Source organism: Portunus trituberculatus, chromosome 35 (assembly GCF_017591435.1).
Source record: "Portunus trituberculatus isolate SZX2019 chromosome 35, ASM1759143v1, whole genome shotgun sequence".
Classification (NCBI taxonomy): Eukaryota; Metazoa; Arthropoda; class Malacostraca; order Decapoda; family Portunidae; genus Portunus; species Portunus trituberculatus.
The window spans coordinates 18,491,773-18,513,892 of NC_059289.1; the positions used below are offsets into that span (position 1 = coordinate 18,491,773).

A 22,120-nucleotide genomic window follows, 5' to 3' on the forward strand; every position below is an offset into this window, starting at 1 on the left:
CAGACGCTCCTCAAGCCTTGCACATTCTCCTGGTACAGTGGCATAACAGTCTGACAGTTCCCCGTTCTGGTGATAAAAAGGAAAGGAGGAGCAGAAGAAACATGACGCTGTACCGGTGTGCTTTGTGACGTGGGTGACAGAGCGGTGGTTGTGAGAAAGTGACCGTCAGGAAATAAAAGAATTGATCTTTTTTTTTCCGACGGGGACAATGTAGTGTGACTGCAATGTGTAAATAGAAATTCGATTCACTAGAGCATTGACATTTTGCCTCCGCCCTGACCATCGCCTGGGCTGCAAGTCACCCAGGAAGATATTTTCCTTCCCCCACCCTTGTTATTTCGCTTATTTATCATGTTGGTGAAGACAGACGATAGCTTGTTGAGAGGTTACTGTGCTCTCTGAAACTCACTCTTGACAACAGACTAGAATGCTCCGTATCTTTTCGTTCACATGAGTTATTTTGGAGAATCTAGCGTCTGGGGTGCCATGCTGTCTTATATTACAGCCCTGGGGTGGTGAATAAGGAGCGTCAAGTGATCAGGGTTCCGTGCTGCAATGCCGGTATTACTGAAAATGTTATCAGCTGTGGACAAAAAAGGAGAAGGAACATGTAGGATTAATTTAAAGGGGACTGAGCGGGCAGTGGTCGCCGCCCTTTCATTGATTGTGACGAAAAACGGAGGCAAAGGGAGGGACCCTCTGCCAGTTGTACGATGATATACGTGAAATCTCCACCAACCTCATACATAACATATATCACAAGACAATATATTGTCAAGAATCACTGATCTCACTAATACACGATACATAGAATGTGACAATGCCATCATGGAAAACAAAACACATCCAATGTAAATAACAGAAATGTGCATGATACCGATAACTTTTCAGTCTTATCACTTGTACATGTCTGACACACTTGCTGAGGGCGGTGGTTATCTTTATGTAAGGTATTGATTGCAACCTGTGCTGTTCCAGACGATGACATTTAAGGCTGGCTGAGTAAGTTTGGTGGTGTACGATAGTGTGGGTCGAGTTGACATAAACAAGATGGTGGATACGAGAGCGTGTCAGAAGCCTTCCAGCAGGGTTTGTGCCTATGGAGTTGTTTCCTCAGTGTTGATTGACATTTAGTACGCATGGAGGAGGCAGTTGTGTCAGCAGGGAGTGATAATAGGCCTACCCATAGCCGGGGAAGGGGAGGGAGAGGCGTGAGAGGGGTAGAGTAGCGGCGGGGCCAGGGCTTGGTTATCTTGCTGCTTGTGGTGTCATTATAGCTTGTCACGGCGCCCCCACCTCACGCCTGTACTCAGTGCCCCTCGCTTAGTGCCAGTGCCAGTGCTAAGGAGTGCGTAAGACCTTGGTAGTGCTGTACAAGACTGCCGTATGTATGTATGTTTGTGTATGTATGTATGTGTGTGTGTGTGTATGCTCCTGTCACGTACACTCAGGACCTGCTCCTGGTGTTGCTGTCCTCACCTCATCTGTATTTAAGGTCTCATTGCCATTTTAGACTGTGATTTAGACTGTTTCTTTTATATTTATCAGATTTTTGGTGTATTTCATTTATGTTTATAAGATTATTTTAGTGTATTTCGTGTTACGTCTGTTCGCCGCGCCCGTCACCGCCGCATTCCTCATCCGAAGTGGCTTGGCTTGAGGAATTTATAAGAATATCACACTGTCAGCAAGGAGGCGGCCCGCTGAATAACCTTATGTCAGATCTCAGCTGTAGTGTTATTGTAGTTCGTTATCCCAATGTGTTTCTGCAAGTGGCCAGGCTGTGTTGTCTACGGGTGGGGTAGGGGGATCTCTGCTTGGTGGCACTCACGCTCACCATTGTCAAAAGTGTGTGAGATGCAGGTCTGGCATGCCATTGGGTCCCTGTTTGAATAGTGATGACCTGTTAGAATTCATCTGTAGTAAATATTAAGACAAGGCATGCCACTCTGTTTACTCGTTAGGTTAGGTTAGATGATGATGGGGGTTGAGCCAAAAAACATTAGTAAATAGAGTGATGTACCTTGTCTTAATATTTACCTTCCCCTGTGTAGGTTGTCAATACTTCACTAACTCAGAACTGGTGGATTGGTAATATATAATTTTTTTTTTTTTTTTTTTTTTTTTTTAGGTAATGGGTTTATACAGCAAAAAGATACGTTATATATTGTTCATATGTTTATTCCCTTGTCTGATGATGAATCTGCTCAATTTCATTACATTAAAAGACAGAGGGTGAGCAGATTTGTTTCATGTTTTGCCTTTCCGCTTGTCTTCCAGTATATAAGAGGTCAGGATGGTTTGCTTGGCAGGAATTGTAGAGTATGCATCCTGTTCCTGTAGGAGTCCCTGTAGCATTGAAGACTCTCCACCATCTGTCTGATGTCACCCACTCATTGAGGCCAGTTGGTGAGGGTAAAGTGATAGGTAGAGGCAGGTGTGGGTGGGTGGCAAATAAGACACTGGGATGGTCTTATCTGCAGCACAGTTCTCCTAGAGGGGCCAGGCCTCTCCACTGACACACCCACCCTCCCATGGATCAGTCAGGGTAAAGTGTCTTTTCTAGTAGTCTTAGAATGAAAGTGTGGTCAGTACTGAGCTGTCAAATACCATCTACTTCAGGTTCACTCTTGGGTGGTGGCAAAAAAACTAGAGAAGCCTGGGATGTTATTACAAGTTCACCATTCATCCATGTTTCCTAGGAAGGTGTGTTACCAAGGCTGACCCCTTTCTACATCCTTGCCTCTCACTGTACACTATTGAGTACAAATATAAAATGAGGTGAAATAGAATGTATTTGATAGTGCAGTTTTTTTTGGGGGGGGACTTGGAAAGATAGGAATGTAGAAATACCACCTTTCCTGTTGTTTCTGTGATGAAAATATGTACTATGAATAAATGGTAAATAGAGGTAGCTATGCCTTGATTCTAAGATTTGTCAATATTTCAGACAATAAGCAGGTATTCACAAACTGAGCAGTGTGAAGAGTAAAGTACAGGAAGTCACAGGGCTTGCATATGTACTTGTAGAAAGCTTGGGTCAACAGTTTTTCATGAGGATGTAGGTGCTGAGTATGAGGCGTTGGGCTGCCAGGATGCTGAGCAGTGGTTTGTCATGACACTGAGACACTCATAACCTTGAAGTCACAGCAGCAAGACAGGACAGATGCTGAGATGTAAAAAGAGGTTACAAAGAGCACTGGGGTGAATGCCTGACTTGTACATTTGACCTAATCAGAATGAAATGTTACTGACTTACACAAGTGACCTCTGTGGGGATTGTGGCAGTGTTGACAGGGGCGGTGGACAGATGACTTGGAGCATCTACTAATATCTTACTCAATGAAAAGCATCTTATAACAAGGCAATAACCAATAACACATGACATCTTATAATTCAATGTATATCTTGCCATGACTTATAAAGAAAGGCTAACCAAGGAGTATTAATCTATCAGGTGCCTGTATTAGCTACTTTTCACTAATCAGATACAGAATGAGCGTATGTATGTATTATTGTTTATTTATTGATTGATATTTATTGATAGATAAGAGATAGCAGTAATATATAGCTACTTTCACCTCTTTGATATGACGTCAGGTAGGCATTGATAGCTGTTTTCATCATTTAGTTTATTTTATATGTATTTTTTTTTTCCAATCAGCATTTTTTATCACCCATCCATCTCTGCCTCATGTCTTGTTCCCTCTGAGGGCGTCACTTAAAGGGAGGTTGGCCACAAAGGAAGAGTGTCCACCCCTCTCTCTCCAAACACTCTCTTCTTGCTTGTTGAACTTGTGACTCTTTCACCACCTCCACCACCATCACCACCTCACACATCCTTTCACCTCTTAAGTGATCCTCTTATGGGACCCATTTACACTTTCCTTACCAACTTGCCACAGTTTAGCTGTTCAAGTTGTGTAATAATGCAGCACAGTGAAAGAGAGTAGTAATATTGTATTTTGTTATGATGTATGTTTTGTACTAAGTAATGAAGTACAGTATTACATGTGCTGTTTTGAAGCAGTGACATGGTTGTATTACTTAAGGTTATTTCATTATATTTTTACCATACAAGGTTACATTTCTCTAATTTGTATTATTATAGATAAGTTGTTTAGGTAGTATATACATAAATACTTATCTATTTAGAATTGCAGTTCCTTAAGAGAAAATTATATATATCAGGCTGATTGATTAGTGAGTAGCTAGGCAGTGAGGAAACATTATACAGTAAAGACAAATAGCAACCCCTTTGATCATTACATTGAGGTGTAAAACCCTCAGGCAACCTCTTCCCCTGAGCCTCCTTCCCCCTGGTGCCTCTCCACCCCTGAGGCTCCACCTTGTGCATGACTCCTGGTTCTTCCCTCTTAATGTACATTTGACTTGTTTGTTTCTTTTTGCAGCTCTGAGTGGTCCAATCTTGATCAGTTCCAATGCATATCCCAAAAATGCCTGCACAGTCGGTAGGTTATGTTGTGTTGAGCCAGGGGGGGGGCGGGGAGATAACCTAGTCAAACTTTTGTAATAGTCCATTCACCAAGCACTATTGGATATCTAATTGGAACTTTTCATCTTTTTATTGGAAGTAAATGCTGACTTTGAACCAGTATGTTTATTGTTATGCTCTTTTTTTTTTTTTTTTTTTTTTTTTTTTTGCTGGAACTTGGTGTGTGTTTGTGCATTTTTGTGTGTTTGTGTGTTCTTCATTTGCTACTTTTGATTAATTTACTTTACACCACTTTGCCTACACTGATCTAATATCTCAGTTATTAAGATTTGATGAATGAAAAATGCACTTGAAAATTTGGTCATAGAACATTTTTTAGTGATTTAGAAATTATTGGTGCCCACACGAAGCATCCAGACCTTGTTGAACTGTTCACTGCCACATACACAGCTACAGAATTCCTTATCACTTGGTCTTGATGCTCACCAGTACACTTTGTAGCCACACAATTCTTCAATTCTAAGCATAAATGAAATCCTTGTGTGTGGCCACAGTCATGTTTGCAGTATTTCTTATCTCTGTTGACTTATTGACTCCCCACTTGAATAGTGTTTTTGTTATATCTTACTTCATATATATATTTGTTTTGGCCTGTCATTCATGTGGTTATATTCACACTGTTCAGAGGCAGAACTAGAAGTAGCAGCAGCGCACACACACACACACACACACACACACACACACACACACACACACACACACACACACACACACACACACACACACACACACACACACACACCAAGTTTTTTGCACCCTTGCATGGCTTGTTTGTTGACCCCCTTGGTTTTATTGGTTTACAATGTTGTTTATGTAATGAATGATCTCTCAAGAGTAACTGTATTAAACAACTTCTTTTGTAATTGATAACTGAAGTCTGGATCTCTTTACCACTTACCTACATAACTGATGACGGTAAATAAAACTACTACTACTATTTGATGTGATTATGATTTTGCACGGTATTTATTACTTTTTTTTACTTATACTGCTAAACTCACTTACATTGAGTGAATAGATGTGAATGCAAAAAAATGAAACTTATGTAATGTATTTTATTGCTCTGATCTTAGTTCTATTTATCCTTCATTATTTTGTGTAAGTTTTCTCCATGGTTCCTATAGTTCACTCAACCATGGATATGTGTATGTTTTTTCCCCACCACCCTTTTGCTTCTTCTTCTTCAGTATTGCCAGTACTGTAGACTTGTTCATCTGACCATCATAGCGTTGCTACAGATTTGACTCGGATCACGTTCTTAGAGACTGCAGTATTTGGTACAAGGCATGGCTGGAGGGAATTAAGAGAAGAACAGTTGTAACATAGAACAGGTCCAGTGAGAGAGCATAGGTGGTGTATGGTGTGTTCCTTCAAGCCAAGATAAGGAGATATGATAAGAGTGTTTATAATATTCCTTTGGGGTTCTTGTTATGCTTTATTTTCAAGGGTACAAAGCAGGTATGTCAGTGTTAGAGCAGATATCAATAGAAGGTAGTGATGGATTGTTTTGTACATTGCTGCTTCTATATGTACAGATGTAGATTACTGAGAATGCAGGGTTATAGTATGACTGGTTTGATTACTTTTTAGATTTTGTACAGTTGTTAGAAAGCAGAGACTGTGCATAGTGTTTCTATTGTGGCTTTAGAGATTTAGAGTGGCTTTGCAGGAGAGGGTTAAAAGTGTTAGTGAGAATATATGGCTTTTTAGTCCAGTACCTTCACATTTTGTTTAATAGTTTAGACAGGAAATGTGTATATGTATTTTCTTGCATTTTTTCACAGACATTTCATAGTTTTGCATTCTGTCTCCTTATCAGTCATTTACTCCTTTGATATGTGTTGTCCTGTCAATGGCTCTGTTTTAACCACATTTGCTGGTCATTCAAATTTTACCTCATTTTCTTATCATGCTGCATCTTTTTCAGTATATTCTTGTATTTGGAGTCATTCAGTTATGAGTAGCCAATGTCAAGGTATTAGAACATCCATCAAGACGTTACTTTAGGACACCACAGGCTGACATTATTTTCTCCCAATGCTGCCACCGTTGACCCTGAAGCAGAACACATTCCGAGGCATCCGGTCCTCAAAGTTCCGGCATGTGTATGGCAAAGGCGCCCGCAAGGAGAACTGCTACGAGAATGTGCTCATCACGCAGAAGGCGCACGACACAGCTGCCTGCGCCGTCAACCCCAAGTTTGTGGCCATCGCTGTGGAAGTGGCTGGAGGAGGAGCCTTCATAGTGTTGCCTCTTGATAAGGTGTGCACTGCAGCTTTATTACTTACCTCTATTCTCTTCCTGGTTCTTCACATGCTGCTCTCAGTCTCCAGTGCTACCCTATTCCCTTTCTGTCTCTTCCTATGCTACCCTATTTTTTTTCCTAGATCTTCCTATGCTGCCCTCAGATTCCAGTGCTGCTCTGTTCATCTCCTAGCCCTTCACTTGTTATCCTCAGTCTCCAGTGATTATAATCATGAATATATTGCAATTGCTGTAACTTGAGATTATTCCACTTATTTAAGGAGGCATAATCATGGGCTCCTCTCAAAATACTGGGGTTATTGTATTTTCTTCCATTATACAAAGAAGTGAGACAGACTTAACTGAGGTTGGTGTTTGGAGATGTACAGTTAGCCATGTAGTCTTGATGCAAACTTCATTGTTTGGGTCACTTTGCTGTTGTATTTATTTTATTCCAGATCAGCATTTTTATCAAAGTAGATTCCATCATTAGGCAGTTTAGAAATAAAGATGTGAAAGATTGCTGAATGTAGTATTTGTGCACTTTTTATTAATTGTAGAGTATGTTTTCATGACAAGCTCTTTGCTATTCATTACAAGATTTCAATAACGAGCAGGATGAGGAATCTTATATATAGATATGTATATATAGATATGTATGATATAGATATGTATCTTATATATAGATATGTATCTCTAGACTCATCTTGGTATCATAAAGATATTACATATTTCCTTACTTGATGCATGGCAAAGCAATAATGTATCTTTCTGCAGTCAGTGATTTTGCCTTATTATGCACACATGTTGGTGGTGATGGTGTGGTTTGTGCCAGCAGTGAGTCTCCTCCCTCCACAGACAGGGCGCATCGACATCAACACTCCCAAGGTGACGGGACATGCCGGGCCAGTGCTGGACCTCAAGTGGTGTCCCTTCAATGACAACCTCATCGCATCGGGGGCGGATGACTGCACCATAAAATTATGGCACATACCAGATGGAGGACTCAAGGCCAACCTGACGGAGCCCCTGGCTGACCTGCAGGGCCACCAGCGCCGCGTCTCCATGGTGGAGTGGCACCCCACGGCTGAAAATGTGTTGTTCTCTGCAGGTTATGACTACCAGGTGACTCCAGGAGCTACTGTTGCCTTACATGCAGCATGACAGTGTTGTAACAACCAGCACTTACAACAGTGTTACTTTAGTGTGTAGAGTGGCAAACATTCATCAGGCTTCAGTTTGCCAGCAGTTATTGCCCAGTGAACCATATCTCCCTTGAAATATTACTATGAATGCCTCAGGTCTTAGTGTTAACAAGTTAGATGACCTGGTGACTGTATAGAGTGTGGTGTGGATGGTGATGTGATGGTGCTTTGTCAGATCCTGGTGTGGGATGCACGGCGTGGAGTTCTCATGCAGACCCTTGATCTCCACGCTGACGTGATATACAGCCTCTCTCTGAACCGCGACGGCTCCCGCCTGGCCACCACCAGCAGGGACAAGCGCCTCAGAATCATTGACCCTCTCTCTGGGAAGGTCCTGCAGGTGTGTTCACATTGTGCTCACAAGTGTCAGATGGATGAGAGTAACAGATTAAGGAAACTTTATATTGCTTATAATGCACTAAATAGGCTTGCTGATTCTACTTGATACTAAATAGTTCTCTTGTGGTGATTTGTATGTAAACATGGGTGGTGATGGGATGCATTAATATTGTACTGATGAGATTCCTGGTATTTCCTGTGCAGGAGGGACTGTGTCATGAGGGGTCTAAGGCATGCAAGGCAGTGTACTGTGGGGACACGGGCCTGGTCTTCACCACGGGCTTCAGTAGGTTTAGTGACCGGCAGTATGGAGTGTGGGATGAGAAGAATCTCAACACACCCCTTCGTCTTGACACCATTGACTCCTCCTCAGGGGTGCTGACGCCTTTCTATGACCATGACACAAGGGTGGTCTTTGTGGCTGGCAAGGTAAGCCGGTGGCTGTACTGTGTCAACCTCATAACTTTTTTTTATCTATTCATTAATTCATTCATTCACTTATTGATGCCTCCACTCTTTTCTGCTTTCATTCTTTGTTTCTGTGAAAGTAGAGTATGAAATGGTAGCTTGAAGTACAAATTGAATACAAATGCATATACAGACAACCCCGCTTAACGAAGGAGTTACGTACCTAAAGAACCCTTCGTTAAGCGAATTTTCGTTAAGTGAACCAATTATAACAAGTTTGACCCCCGACTGAACTTCCATTGAGAGTAAACAAAGCGAGAGTTGCATCATAGTACAGTGAAAGGTTTAATGAAAGTAAAAATTATGAAGTTAAACATTTAAGCAGTTTGATTTAAGACTAAGTCATTATAATGTACACTAATGTATGTATGTAAGTAACTTTATAATGTTGATGATCTTAATTTTATGATGGGAGGGAGAGTGGAACGGGAAATATGTTAGCTGGCAACCTCTAGAATGTAAACAAAGGGCGCATCATTCTACCACATACAAAACTTATGTACCATATTTCCACAAGGCTTTCCATTTTATCCATTGCAGAGTCACGAGTTCAGGTGGTTCTTTTAGCTTGTAAGAAAGATATGATCTCACCAGCCTTCTTAATAGAGTCTGCTGACTTGAAAATGGTAGACAGTAGATGGAGTCAAGCCATGGTGGGAAGCAATGCTATTAGTTTTCTCGCCTCTCGTGTCTGTGAATAATATCCAGCTTCACTTCGAGAGTAAGAGACTTCCTGGTCTTCTTAGCAACGCTAGGCAACATTGCAGGGCGTTTTGGTGGTAAGTTGAGTGAGGGAAGACGAGCTGCTGCTGACGCTGTTATTGTTTTGAACAGGGGGAGTTTGTTGTGCGCTGGTGTATTCAAAAGCCTGCCGGCTGGCGTGATACAGCAAGCTTTCAAACTTGGAAAAAATTACCTGGATAAAATTTCGTTAAAGCGAGTTTGGTTTTCGTTAAACAAGCAGATGGTAGTAAAAGAAAACCGTGGTAGCGAAATTTTGTTGTGTGAACCTTCGTTAAGCAGGGGTTGCCTGTATCAGTATGAGCTAAATAATGAAGAACATAGAAGTTAAGTCAGAGTTTTTGTGATGATACTCACCTGGTTTTCTCTCTCACTCTCCAGGGAGATGGTAACATCCGATACTATGAGATCACAGACAGCCCACCCTACTGCCATTTCCTCAGCCAGTATATATCTGGAGAACCACAGGTCAGTTTGTTACTTTCATGGAAAATTGTGAAATGGATTTTTTTTTTTTTTTTTTTTTTTTTTTTTTTCTTCTCTCTCTCTCTCTCTCTCTCCAAGAGCAAAATCTTTCTGCAATATTAGTCTTTATTGGTAAGTAGGCAGAGTGTGGACTATATGTATTATTGTTCTTGCTACATTGATGTGTTATGTTTCATCATGATGTTCTGCCTAACAGAGAGGATTTGGTGTGATGCCTAAGAGAGGTTGTAAAGTGTCTCAGTGTGAGATCTTCCGTTTCTACAAGTTGTATGCCACCAAGGCCATCTGTGAACCCATTTCCATGATTGTACCCAGAAAGGTGAGTGAATGAATGCTAAGTAAGTTGTGTCATACATCTGTGTGTGACTCTTCTATGTCATGACATTCCTGAGTTCCATCATCATTGCTTTATTGATTTGGGTTGATTGTCTTGAGATTTCATCCGTTCATGTATTGATATTTTACTTGTACAGAGTGACCAGTTCCAGCCTGACCTATACCCCGACACAGCTTCCCCCACCCCTGCCATGTCAGCTGAGGAGTGGTTTGCAGGTACCACCAGAGGGCCAGTTCTGATGTCAATGAAGACAGGTGAGTCTATTGGAGAAGTGCCACTTTGCACACAGGTTACACAACCTCTGTTTGAGGGAAGACACAGTGCATGTTTCTTGTTACTTATACAGAAAATTGTCTTTAGGAATGACCATCAAGACCCACCGGCCTCTCCCACTAAGACCAACTGAGTCCTCCTCCGACAAGAATGCTGACAAGAAGTACGCCTTTCTGTCTCGGGAGACGCGAGCCGACTACCGGCCGCTGGAGGCGAGTGTAAGGTTTGATGGACCGTCACTTGCAGGTGTTCAAGTGCAGCTCCTGTGGCTTGTGTCTGTGTTGTCATGGGTCTGTGTTGCTGTGGATAGTGGTGATTGCTAGAGTCCATGTGCCGGCTCAGTCCTCGTCTCATAGTAATGTGTTGAAATGCTTGGATTTCAGTAACTTTTTGTTATGTATGCATATTACATCTCAAGGGACTGTGGCAGCTTGAGTTATGAATGATGATGTTATTTATGCCATTGATGAACTTAAGTTAGACCCGCCTTTTTCACTTAAGCTTGATTTTTTTGAAGTAATTGCCAGTTCTAGCACTCCCATGGCCGGAGAGGACTGGTGATGACAGTGAGTGTGCTTAGGGAAAGTAACCCAACCATTGCCCACCACAGGTCAAGACCTCCAGTAGCACAGACAAAGATCTCAAGACTTCCACTAACTTGGACACCAAATTCCAAGCTCTACAAAAACTCTGGGGATGCAATGTTAAGAATATGGTGAGAGAGTCTCCGGTTTTTTTTTTTTTTTTTTTTTTTTTTTTTTTTCTTCCAGTGACACCAAGCTTTGTAGTGCCTTTGTTTATTTACTGTGTGTCCTGATAGGCTTGTCAATGTGTGTGTATTGGTTTTGCTGAAGGCTGAATCACAACAGCTTATATGAGAGTGAGACTGACAAAGTGTTCTATTGGCAGGGAGACAACAAAGAGCAGTGTTCCACTAACAGCAGTGGCATTGAAAGTGAAAAGACTTACACATCCACCAAAAACACCATCAATAAAATGAACATCAAGTCCGGAGATTCTCCAAACAAGTTGACTAACTATGCAATGCAAGAAAAGGAGATTGAGATCCTGGAGAAACCTTCCCCAAAGACTGAGTCTGAGGTATGTTCTTTGTTGTACTTGCACATTTGTTTGATGCTGTGGAGAACACCCTCTGCCTGCTTGTTGTGAGTCAGTCGCACCCTGCTCATTGCTCAACATTATAGGCAGCATGTTCCACTCAATTATTTGGCTTCCCTCATGGGTTGGAACACCATAGATATTTCTCTAGATAAAACATTAATCAGATTTTCCACACTTACTAAGTTTTGCAAGTATTGCTGATTAGAAGGACTCTTCCCAATGACTTTCTGTTTAGTAAGCTTTGACACTGTTGTAGGAATGTGGTGCTCTTCCCTCAAGTGGAGTGTGGATGTGGGCAGAGAGAAGGCAGCACTGTATGTGTTGCTTAGGCATGACTGATCTTTGATTGATTTAAATGGAGAGTGTTCCTCTGATCTTCAATAGACATTCCTACACAGCATCACCTTTCCTTAAGTTTGTCTTGTTGCTTTTTGTATGCATGCTTCTCTCTTTGCATACTTATGAAAATTATACAGCAAAAAATGAGTGAAATCTTATTTAAGAATATAAAAAAAAAATGTTATGTCTATATTTCTGCTGCCATGGACAAGTAAATTTTGACTTGGTGGTTTGATCTACTCAGTTGGAAGTGTTATTATAAAGTACAGTGCTTTTTATTTTATGTTTTTGAAATTCTGATGTACTGGAAGTTAAGTCTACAAGTTATAGTCTGACTATTTTATGAAGATCATTTAGGCGTTGGCTTTTTCAGGGATTTCCCAGCCTGTGGTGCTGCCAAACTTTGTGCTGGGCAAATTATGCCAGTAGAGCCTATGTGTCAATGGGAACACACTACCTATCTCTCTCTCTCTCTCTCTCTCTCTCTCTCTCTCTCTCTCTCTCTCTCTCTCTCTCTCTCTCTCTCTCTCTCTCTCTCTCTCTCTCTCTCTCTCTCTCTCTCTCTCTCTCTCTCTCTACATATAGAATTTACATTTCATGTAAATATATTTCTATCAGATCTATATTTGCTTATCAATTATTAAAATTTGAGAAAAGAATCTGCCCGTCAGTCAGTCAAGCTGCCCCCTCCTCTCTCTCTCTCTCTCTCTCTCTCTCTCTCTCTCTCTCTCTCTCTCTCTCTCTCTCTCTCTCTCTCTCTCTCTCTCTCTCTCTCTCTCTCTCTCTCTCTCTCTCTCTCTCTCTCTCTCTCTCTCTCTTCCATCCCGCTTGGTAGTGGGAGGAAGTGACCCATGGATTAACAAGGTTACTTTGACCTGTGACCTCTCAGTCACCCAAAGGGATGTGACAACCCTCGGAGGAAACGTTGTCAAGTATTGTTGTGTTTGCAAAAACAATGCAAAGTATATTTAAAATAAACCAAAATTGCTCTAACTTGCCTTTTTCGAGCATCACAATATATATATATATATATATATATATATATATATATATATATATATATATATATATATATATATATATATATATATATATATATATATATATATATATATATATATATATATATATATATATATATATATATATATATATATATATATATATATATATATATATATATATATATATATATATATATATATATATATATATATATATATATATATATATATATATATATATATATATATATATATATATATATATATATATATATATATATATATATATATATATATATATATATATATATATATATATATATATATATATATATATATATATATATATATATATATATATATATATATATATATATATATATATATATATATATATATATACACTACACCACCATTCAATTTCGAAGTTTTAAGTACCTTACTTGAATTGCATATTGGTACAAGTGTGATAGCACCGCAGGCTGGGAAATCCCCGAAAAAGCCAATGCCTAAACAGTCTTCATGAAATAGTCAGACCATAGTTTGAGAATGGTCTATTTCATGTTTCATTAGGGTGGCAATTGATTGCATCATTACACATTAGGTTTTCATTGAAACTTATTTATTTATACAAGAGGGACTGAAAGGTGCCTGGAATAAAGCTGTGATTTGTTCTACTGTTAGTACATATAGTTGTCAACATGTTGATATATCCTCAGTAAGTTATTTTGCATAAACTTCATCTAAAAGCTCTTCTTTGTTGCTGCAGTTTTACTCAGAGTTTTCTCTTTGAAATTACGTGACTTGTGCTTGCACTTATACATTTTTCTGATCATATGTGGTATCTCTTGTCCAATGTTAATTTTTTAAGGCAAATCTTGAAATAAATTTCCCAAACTCTGATGCATGTACAAATTGAACTGTTTTACTAAGCTTCTTAACACCAAAAGTTTCATTATGTGTCTCTTGACCATCAGTACTCTGTAGAGTCAATATTTAGTAGCATGGATATCACAGGAAGATAATTAGAGCTTGAATATTGAATTGCTGTCAGCTGCCCCAGCACACCCACTGCCAGCCCACACACCTCCCAGCCTACACCTCAGCTGGGCCACTTTGTGTTGCCCTCCCCATCACCATTGTTAGATGAATAGACTTTTCTTTACTAAAAAAATAATCTTCGCCTGATAACTTGGATGAGAAATTTAAATTATTATGTGCATCTTTTAAAAATGTTAACATTCAGAGTTTCCTTTGATGCAGTTTGAGTTAATAACCACTTCTTAATTTTCAAGTTAATTGTTTTCTTGTAGCATTACATAAGTTCTCTTAAGATATGATGTCATATTTGGGGAAAAATCCTTTACCATGCTAGTTTCTAATATTTGAATGCTCTAGTATTTTGGATCAGACTTGTTGATAAGTTTGTATGCATTGTGGTCCATGACTTTCTAATCTTAAAAAGATATTGTCCATAAGTGTTAAGTTGGTGATGCGTGGTGAGCATTAAGGAGCTTTGTCTGATGGCCTTCTGAACCTTTGTACTCTAGACATTAGGATATACTTGTAGTCTGCTGCATAAACACCATGTCTTTGTCCATACAGCTGACTTTGCAAGGGACCTGAATGCTGTGAGTTCTGCATCTTTCACCATTAGGAGGGCTGTTTATTTTCTCTGTAAACTGTGAATGAAAGATGTCTCCCCAAACACAGTTTTTAATACTGCAGTGTCTAGGCTAATGATGAAATATGTAGGTGACAAAATGCCAAATAAGGACATAAAAAAACACAAATAGATTTATCAGTATTCTTTTGGTTTGTCTTCATTTATCTGTACAAATTTTATTCCTCTCCCTCTCCTTTGCTTGCCTCTATACTGCACATGAGTTTGTTTTTCTCTCACATACTGTATTCTCCCACAACTTAAACCATTTCTGGAAATTGCTCTTTTTCCAAACCATTGCTTCCTTGGTATCCTTTTTTCAAGGATATCTACTTTCCTTGATTATGGAAGTGTTTGCTGAAGATTAGGCTATCAGATTCATGTTTCTGTGTGTGTGTGTGTGTGTGTGTGTGTGTGTGTGTGTGTGTGTGTGTGTGTGTGTGTGTGTGTGTGTGTTATAATATGCAATTATAGGTATGCTTCCATTTCCTTCTCTTCCTTTTTCCTGAATCATAGGAGTACATACTGACCACCTCAGGTATCAACTTGAAATGCAGATTTGTACCAGTGCTGTTCTTGTGTTGCAATACTTGAGACTATTAACACATGACTCCTACTTGCACAGTGGACAGCAAGTTACAGACAGTGTAGTGTGCTCACATAGCAGGAATGGTAATAGTGCCTTAAGTACTTTCACATTGTTAGTGTGACTCACCTCATCTCTGTTGCCTCCTAAACGACAGTCCAACCCCAATGAATCACAGGAGGCGGCTGCAGCAGAAGGTGACCCGTAGATTAAGGTTGTGGTGCCAATGTCTTGCTGCATGGGTGGACACACTGGCTTCTTAGCTTGTCTCTACCATCAGAAGACTATATCACACTCTTGTTTTCACTCATATTTTGATGTGACTAGTCAGTCATTTTTCACTGTGTTTGACTTAATAGGCCATATTTTTGCCTGTCACAATAGACTTGAACTTGTTTTAGTCACAAACAACCATTTTTCTAGTGACTAGTTACTTTGTTAAATTTTACAAGTTAAAGGCATGTATGGAAGGAATCATGAGTATAGTACCTAGATAGTAGCCAGAAGACTGATGGAAGCCACTAAATCCTGCCCACTGAAGTAAGTGTAGTACTGAACTGTGTGTTGGCATTCAGCACTGCACCTTTGCTGGGAAGGTAGCTATGCAGATCATCTGACATAGCATAACTAACTCTGCTGTCATGAGTTGAACTGGTTGGGTTCATGTTACCTGTAGATATATTTCATAGTATTGCAGTGATGGTGACTTTTAAATGACACGAAGATCAACATGTGTTTAGGACATACATATATTCTTCTGATGTGGATCACTTCTTAAAAAAGAATACAGTCTGTTTGCATGTAACTCCCCATTATGTTTGTAAACCTCCTTTGTTAACTACTTCTATTTCTGTTGCTTTAGCAAAATTGTTTATTATGTATGTTGTATATTACTAATCTGGATATTAAGAAAGCATCTTGTATTTGAGCAGATTTAATGTTCTCTGTTAGGTCTTTATCGGAAGAAATAGATATTCCAAGTCTCCAGTAATATTTGTCACCACCACCTGGCTATGGCAGGCACACACACACACAAACACACACACACACCGTGGCTTGGGCGTGTGCTTGGGAGACATATTTCAACACTAATGTGACTAATTTTCAGTGGAGATATAGCATCTATTTTTTTGTGTGGTTTATGTTTCAGGTTGAGATTAATGGTTGGTGTATCTTGTACCTCTCCTCACCCTCTCCCGTCACAGCCTGAAGCTGACCCTTCACCAGCTGCAGCTTCTTTCTTTTATAATCTGGCTGTCATTACTTGACATTTTATTATGTTTTCTTATATAAAGTATAATTTGTATTGTGTCACAAGTAGTATATAAATGGTGCTCTTTATTGTTAGTTGTCCTTTATAGCACTCCATGTTACCAATCAAAGTACTTCACAGTGTACCTGATACAGTCATTGGTGAAGACTCAGAGTAGTTAGCAGTGTGACACAAACTTGAGGCCTGCTCCTGTATTGGACTCAATTGCTAAAAGCTGGCAGTTGTGTTTGATGGAAATGAGAAAGGCAATGAAGATTAGAGCAAAGAGTGTCTTTGTCTGTGGTAGTCAGTGCCTGTAAGTGGTTGTCCAGATCCTCCCCCCATAATGTGGTCCAGTGGTGACTGCACCCAGCCTTGTGAGTCAGACTGGGCTTATGTTGGGTGTTTGGTTTTCTCCTCCCATGCAAACTTGATGGTTCACAATTTTTTAGAAGTACATTTAGGTAGGATTTTGTTAGTTATCATAGGATGTAAGTGTTCTCTGTCAAAGCTTTCAAAGTAGATTAGATAGATATGTGTGAGACTGGATGTTTATTTGTAAGAGCTTTCATTGCATTTGTATACATTTTATTATCCTTTTATTTCAAGTATTTATGTTCTAGCTGCTTGAAATCAGAAGGAAAATGTGCTTCAGCTTCTGGTTTTGTAAGGAGATTTCCATTATTTTAAGTTTATACCTTAGAGTTTTCTGGCTTACAACTCATGTGTTAGACAGTACAGCCACTGTGGTACAGCTGGCAAGCATGGAGACATGGCTTCTTTGCTTGGCCTCAGGTAGAGAGGCTCATCAGTGCTAGATTTAACTTTTCTCTTATTTTAATTTTGTTTTTTATATAGCAACTATGCTCTACAATATGTAGTTTTAGGATACACTCTGTTATTCATTTGCTACTTAAGCCTGAAACAGCTTTTACAAAATGCTCATGAAATGGAGATAACATTTATGGATGGTACTTACTTAAAAATGGTTGTCTTCAATAACCACTGAATGTACTTGTGACTTATTTTGTTGTAAGATTACTACTTGTGTGGCTATTTAATGGTACACATGGTATTGATAGTTGTGTCTCCACAGCTCCGTAGAGCATACACAGCCCAGTGTGAGGAGCTCAAGCTGCTGCGCCGCCAACTAATCATCAAGGACCGGAGGATTCACGAGCTGGAAGACCAACTCAACCAATTCAAGACTCACCATAAATAGGAGCATCTGTTTGGCTCACTGGCCAGGTGTCTGAGCCCAGCACCAGCACTTTTCACACCCACTGACTCCAGGCACAGAAGATGGTGCTGCACACTTTGCATGAAATGCAAATGAAAGTTCACTGCCCATCAGCACGAAGGGGTTACTTTGCTGCTGTCATTAGCTGAGGTGAGCAGCTGTCACATAGATAAGTAAGTACTGTAATCACATAGCATACCCACCACAGGTCACAGGGCATGAAGGTCATGTAACCTGCTAGGGTTAGCAGAGATATAATATGCATCAGGTGATAAGTGTCCTCACCTCACAATGGCTCACAGATATCCCAAACCTTTTGTAGAAATGATTTAACTGTAAGTGTTTTGCGTGAGTCAATTTCAACACGACTGGTTGTTCCTGCCTATCACATACACTAGATAAAGATATATTGCAAAGATTCTTCATCATAACTTGAGTCAAGAGTCTAGAACATGGTTAAAGACATGCATAACATGTACTAAGAGTTTTCAACAAAATACTTCAGAACATATTGATATTATTTCTGTATTGGTGGGACAGCTCGTGGAACCTTTGGTTCATAGACCTGGTGTTTGCAGCTGTGCGATACGCCAAGTTGTGATAGGTAGTTTGATGAATACTTTGCTGCCTTTTCTGGTTCTCAGTGCAGCTCTTAAAGGCCTGAAATTGCATCCCATGCTTGACTGTTGCATCAGCAAAACTTTTTCTTAAAATCCTATGCTATTATGCAAGAGTTCTGCCATACAGAATTTTTATGTGTAGTTTGCTAGAGGTGCAGAATGAAACTGGTGGTGTTGGCTTGCTTCAGCAGTCTTTGGGGGATTGAAACTCTCTCTGTCCTTCACTGCCTTCCTGTAACACTTGTTCATAGATATCAAGCACTTATGCACAAAGAATGAAATCATTGGAGTTGGACAATAAGTGTGCCTTCTTACTGCAGTACAGGGAAATCTTAGTACAGTCTGTGTTTTTATTTGTGTATAGCTTGGGTACAGTAACTAGAGGGTGTGGAAATAATCTGAGTTTGCTGCCTTGATGGTTGTACCAAGAGGATGGAAACAGTAGCTGTACCAGGGCCAAGGCTTAGGAGGGAGTGAGTGGCCTGTTTTATGATTTTTGGTTATTGATATTAAGGAACTTTTACGGCATTGCAGCATTTCTCAGCCTAAGAAATATAAAAGTATTCAAATTTGTTTGAATGGAATAAAACGTCAATTGTTTGAATGTAAAAAAGTAAATATCTCAAAAAGATTATGAAATTTCTACATAGTATTTTTGGCATTGGTGCATAAGTGCTGTGCTTTCATCACTGCTGCTGTAAGCTAGGGTCAGTGACTGTGCAGGGGAACATGTAATGAACAAGTAGTGTAACAGTAGGTTGCCCAAAGCCTTGAGCTGCTTGGGATCTTATTGATAAAAAGAACATTTATATACAAGTAGTATTACTTCTTGAAAGCTTCATTGAATCTCTCACAGAAAAAATGCTCATAATCTGGTAGTCACTCTTTTAGGATGCAGTGCATTTAATTTTCATATAATCTTGCTACTTGCAGACTTTACCCACCAGTAATTCCTTTTTTCATTCCATGTTCATGGGTTGTCACAAGGTGAGGTTGCTTTGTGTGGTTATTTCAATATTTATTGAGCCAAATTGTATCAATGTGATAACAGTAATCACCAAAGAGAAAATGCCAACTCATACCGTTGTATTTCCATTTTCTACCATATAATGAAATGGATGAGGGCTGAGGCAGCTGAGTAAATAATTCTTGTGGCAGTATATCCACTGACAGCGAGGGTGAGGGTGTGTCGGCCGACTGTCTGACACACAGCCACACTTGCTGCACAAATTCCATTGATTGTCTTGTGCACTCATCCATTGCACACTAGAGTTAATTTGTGTGCCCTCAGTATAACTGGCAGTTCATTTAGTGTATGTACCCAGATACATATACTTCCATACATATGAATCAAGACTGTCCCTAAGTATGTAATGTGAAATGTTAGACTTAGCCAGTCTAGTATTGATGATTTTATTATATACTTATGGCATTATGTAATCTAATGAGTATTATTTTTATAAATATTTATGCATACTTTTTTAATGTTCTGTTTTTTTTTTTGGTCTGGAAACAATGTTCCTTTCTGTATGGTGTTGCTTTGGGTCAGTAGTTCAATATTTACCAGAGATATAGTAATGGTTTACAATCTTAGGTTTTTGTGAAACCTTTGCAAGTTTTGTTTGTTAGTATGAATTCTTTATGTTCCTCTTGGGAATGTTGAAGATTGGCAAGGGTTACTGTTGGTTCCTCAAGTCTTGGTTCATTCCCTCACTGTAGTTCACTAAGTACTTATTTTAAAGGGACATTTGTAATTATTAATTTAAAGTTATCATTCCTAAAAGATCTCAAAATGTTTGTTAATTTTTTTTTATTTTATTATATTTTTCAAGACCTCTATGTAGATGCCTAAGCCTTACTATAAATTCAGATTACCTTTCTTCTCCAGTTTTGTAAAGTTGGTATTGATTTCTTGATAATATTACATTTTATTGAGTTTTTACTGAAGTTTATGGTAAATTTTAAAGAGTACTTAGTCTTGATCATGTGTATTAGCGGTAGATTTGTTTCCCTTCATTTCCTTAAACATAAGACCTTAATGATTTTGAGAAGGATAGTCATGGGCAGACATTCTGGGCTGTACATGGACCCAGAGAAGCATGAACCAGTGAACCTATCCAGGGGAAGACACTGTTGCAGGTTAGTCAGTTTTTGGGGTATGAAAAAAAATATTTATACATCAGGGATAGTGGAAAGGAAAGACTTTTCCCTGAGGCTATAATTTTGTAATGTTGTGTTAGAAAGATTTTGGCAGCAATTTTCCCATATTTGTACATCTCCAGTACCAGCTGGAATAAAGGTGTGATTGTCGGTTGTAGACATGGGAATGTTGGAGTTTTATTTTATTTTTTTACTGAAGTAATTTTATTTCTTAGGTTTTTAGTAAAAGAAGAATTAAGGACAGTGATATTTTCTCTTAATCGTAAGTTAGGATAGCTATGTTGAAGCCATCTGCAGTTTTAGTTGTGATGGTCAGTATTAATTTTCATTACTATTGAAGAATTGTGTTGGTAAAAGTGTGCACCACAACAACAACAACAGCAACAACAAGTCAGTATTGCTACTGACTTGTTCTTTGAGCAGAAGAAATGTCAAAATAGATTTATGATTTTTTATTGTGATTTTTTTATTGTAACTTATTCGCATGACAAAAGATGTGACATAGTTGTTCTGAAAAACAATGATGGCACAGTGGATGATGGTTACCAGCCTGATGGACAAACCAAGGTTACTAAAAGACGATATTCACCATAGCATAAGGCACTCCATTATTTTGTCATTATGTGCAACACAAATAAATGGTTGTAATGGAACTATCACTTGATTTTGACCCACACTATAGCATTCCATCAGATCTGAATCATTCAGTATCTTGTCTGAAAAATATACAAGGAATCCAGTTAGTTATGCATTGTATCTTTCTCAACTGTTTCTTCTTAACATGATGTCTGCATTATGGCAACCTTAAAGTGACTCATGTTTTGTTATATCTGCTGCAGTATTTATGTTGTTGCTTTTGTGTGTATTTTTTGGCAGTGGTGTCAATAACTAGCTAGCTCATCTCAGGTTAAGCATGGTTCACACGTTAATATACGTACATGCATAGACCACAGGTGAAGCAGAATTATGTTTAATAGGCCACATCTGCACACACAACCACGACCTAGGTGGTGGTGGTGGTAGCAACAGTGGTAGTAGTAGCAATATTAGTAGTAGTAGTAGTAGTAATATAGTGTTGATGATAGATAACACACACACACACACTGTGTAGTGTAGTGATTAGCACACTCGGTTCACAACCAAGAAGGCCTGTGTTCGAGTACCAGGCACAGTGAAGCAAATGGGTTAGCCTCTTAATGTGTAGCCCCTGCTCATCTAGCAGCAATAGGTACAGGATGTAATTTGAGCAGTTGTGGCCTCACTTTCTTGGTGTGTTGAGTGTGGCGTGGTCTTAATTAGTTCTACCCTAAGATCAGTTTATGAGCTCTGAGCCCATGTCATAATGGGGAAGGCTGGTTAGATGACCAGTAGGCGACCATGAATACACACACACATGCACACACACACACACACACACACACACACACACACACACACACACACACACACACACACACACACCATATTTACCAAATTTTCACCACACCTGCACACATCTTGTAAATGTGTAGGCACTCAATATGTT

General features: G+C 39.3%; 1 protein-coding gene across 9 annotated transcripts in view; it reads left to right on the plus strand.

Moving 5' to 3' along the window:
• LOC123512980 (coronin-1A-like) overlaps positions 1–21,248 on the plus strand; it is a 34,464-nt gene extending 13,216 nt beyond the window's left edge. The window contains exons 2-14 of one of the 9 annotated variants that reach the window (XM_045269745.1): positions 979–1,089; positions 6,578–6,778; positions 7,619–7,885; positions 8,141–8,305; positions 8,509–8,733; positions 9,895–9,981; positions 10,196–10,318; positions 10,473–10,590; positions 10,697–10,827; positions 11,220–11,324; positions 11,519–11,710; positions 15,481–15,520; positions 17,672–21,248. In XM_045269745.1, coding sequence (XP_045125680.1) covers positions 1,051–1,089; positions 6,578–6,778; positions 7,619–7,885; positions 8,141–8,305; positions 8,509–8,733; positions 9,895–9,981; positions 10,196–10,318; positions 10,473–10,590; positions 10,697–10,827; positions 11,220–11,324; positions 11,519–11,710; positions 15,481–15,520; positions 17,672–17,679 — 1,701 coding nt within the window. In that variant the 5' untranslated portion in view covers positions 979–1,050 and the 3' untranslated portion in view covers positions 17,680–21,248. Of the gene's footprint in view, positions 1–972; positions 1,090–1,233; positions 1,349–4,412; positions 4,473–6,568; positions 6,779–7,618; positions 7,886–8,140; positions 8,306–8,508; positions 8,734–9,894; positions 9,982–10,195; positions 10,319–10,472; positions 10,591–10,696; positions 10,828–11,219; positions 11,325–11,518; positions 11,711–15,480; positions 15,521–17,671 lie in introns of those variants that run through there. The other 8 variants (XM_045269741.1, XM_045269738.1, XM_045269743.1 and 5 more) reach the window with 8 other exon arrangements.
• The last annotated feature ends 872 nt before the right edge of the window (positions 21,249–22,120 follow it).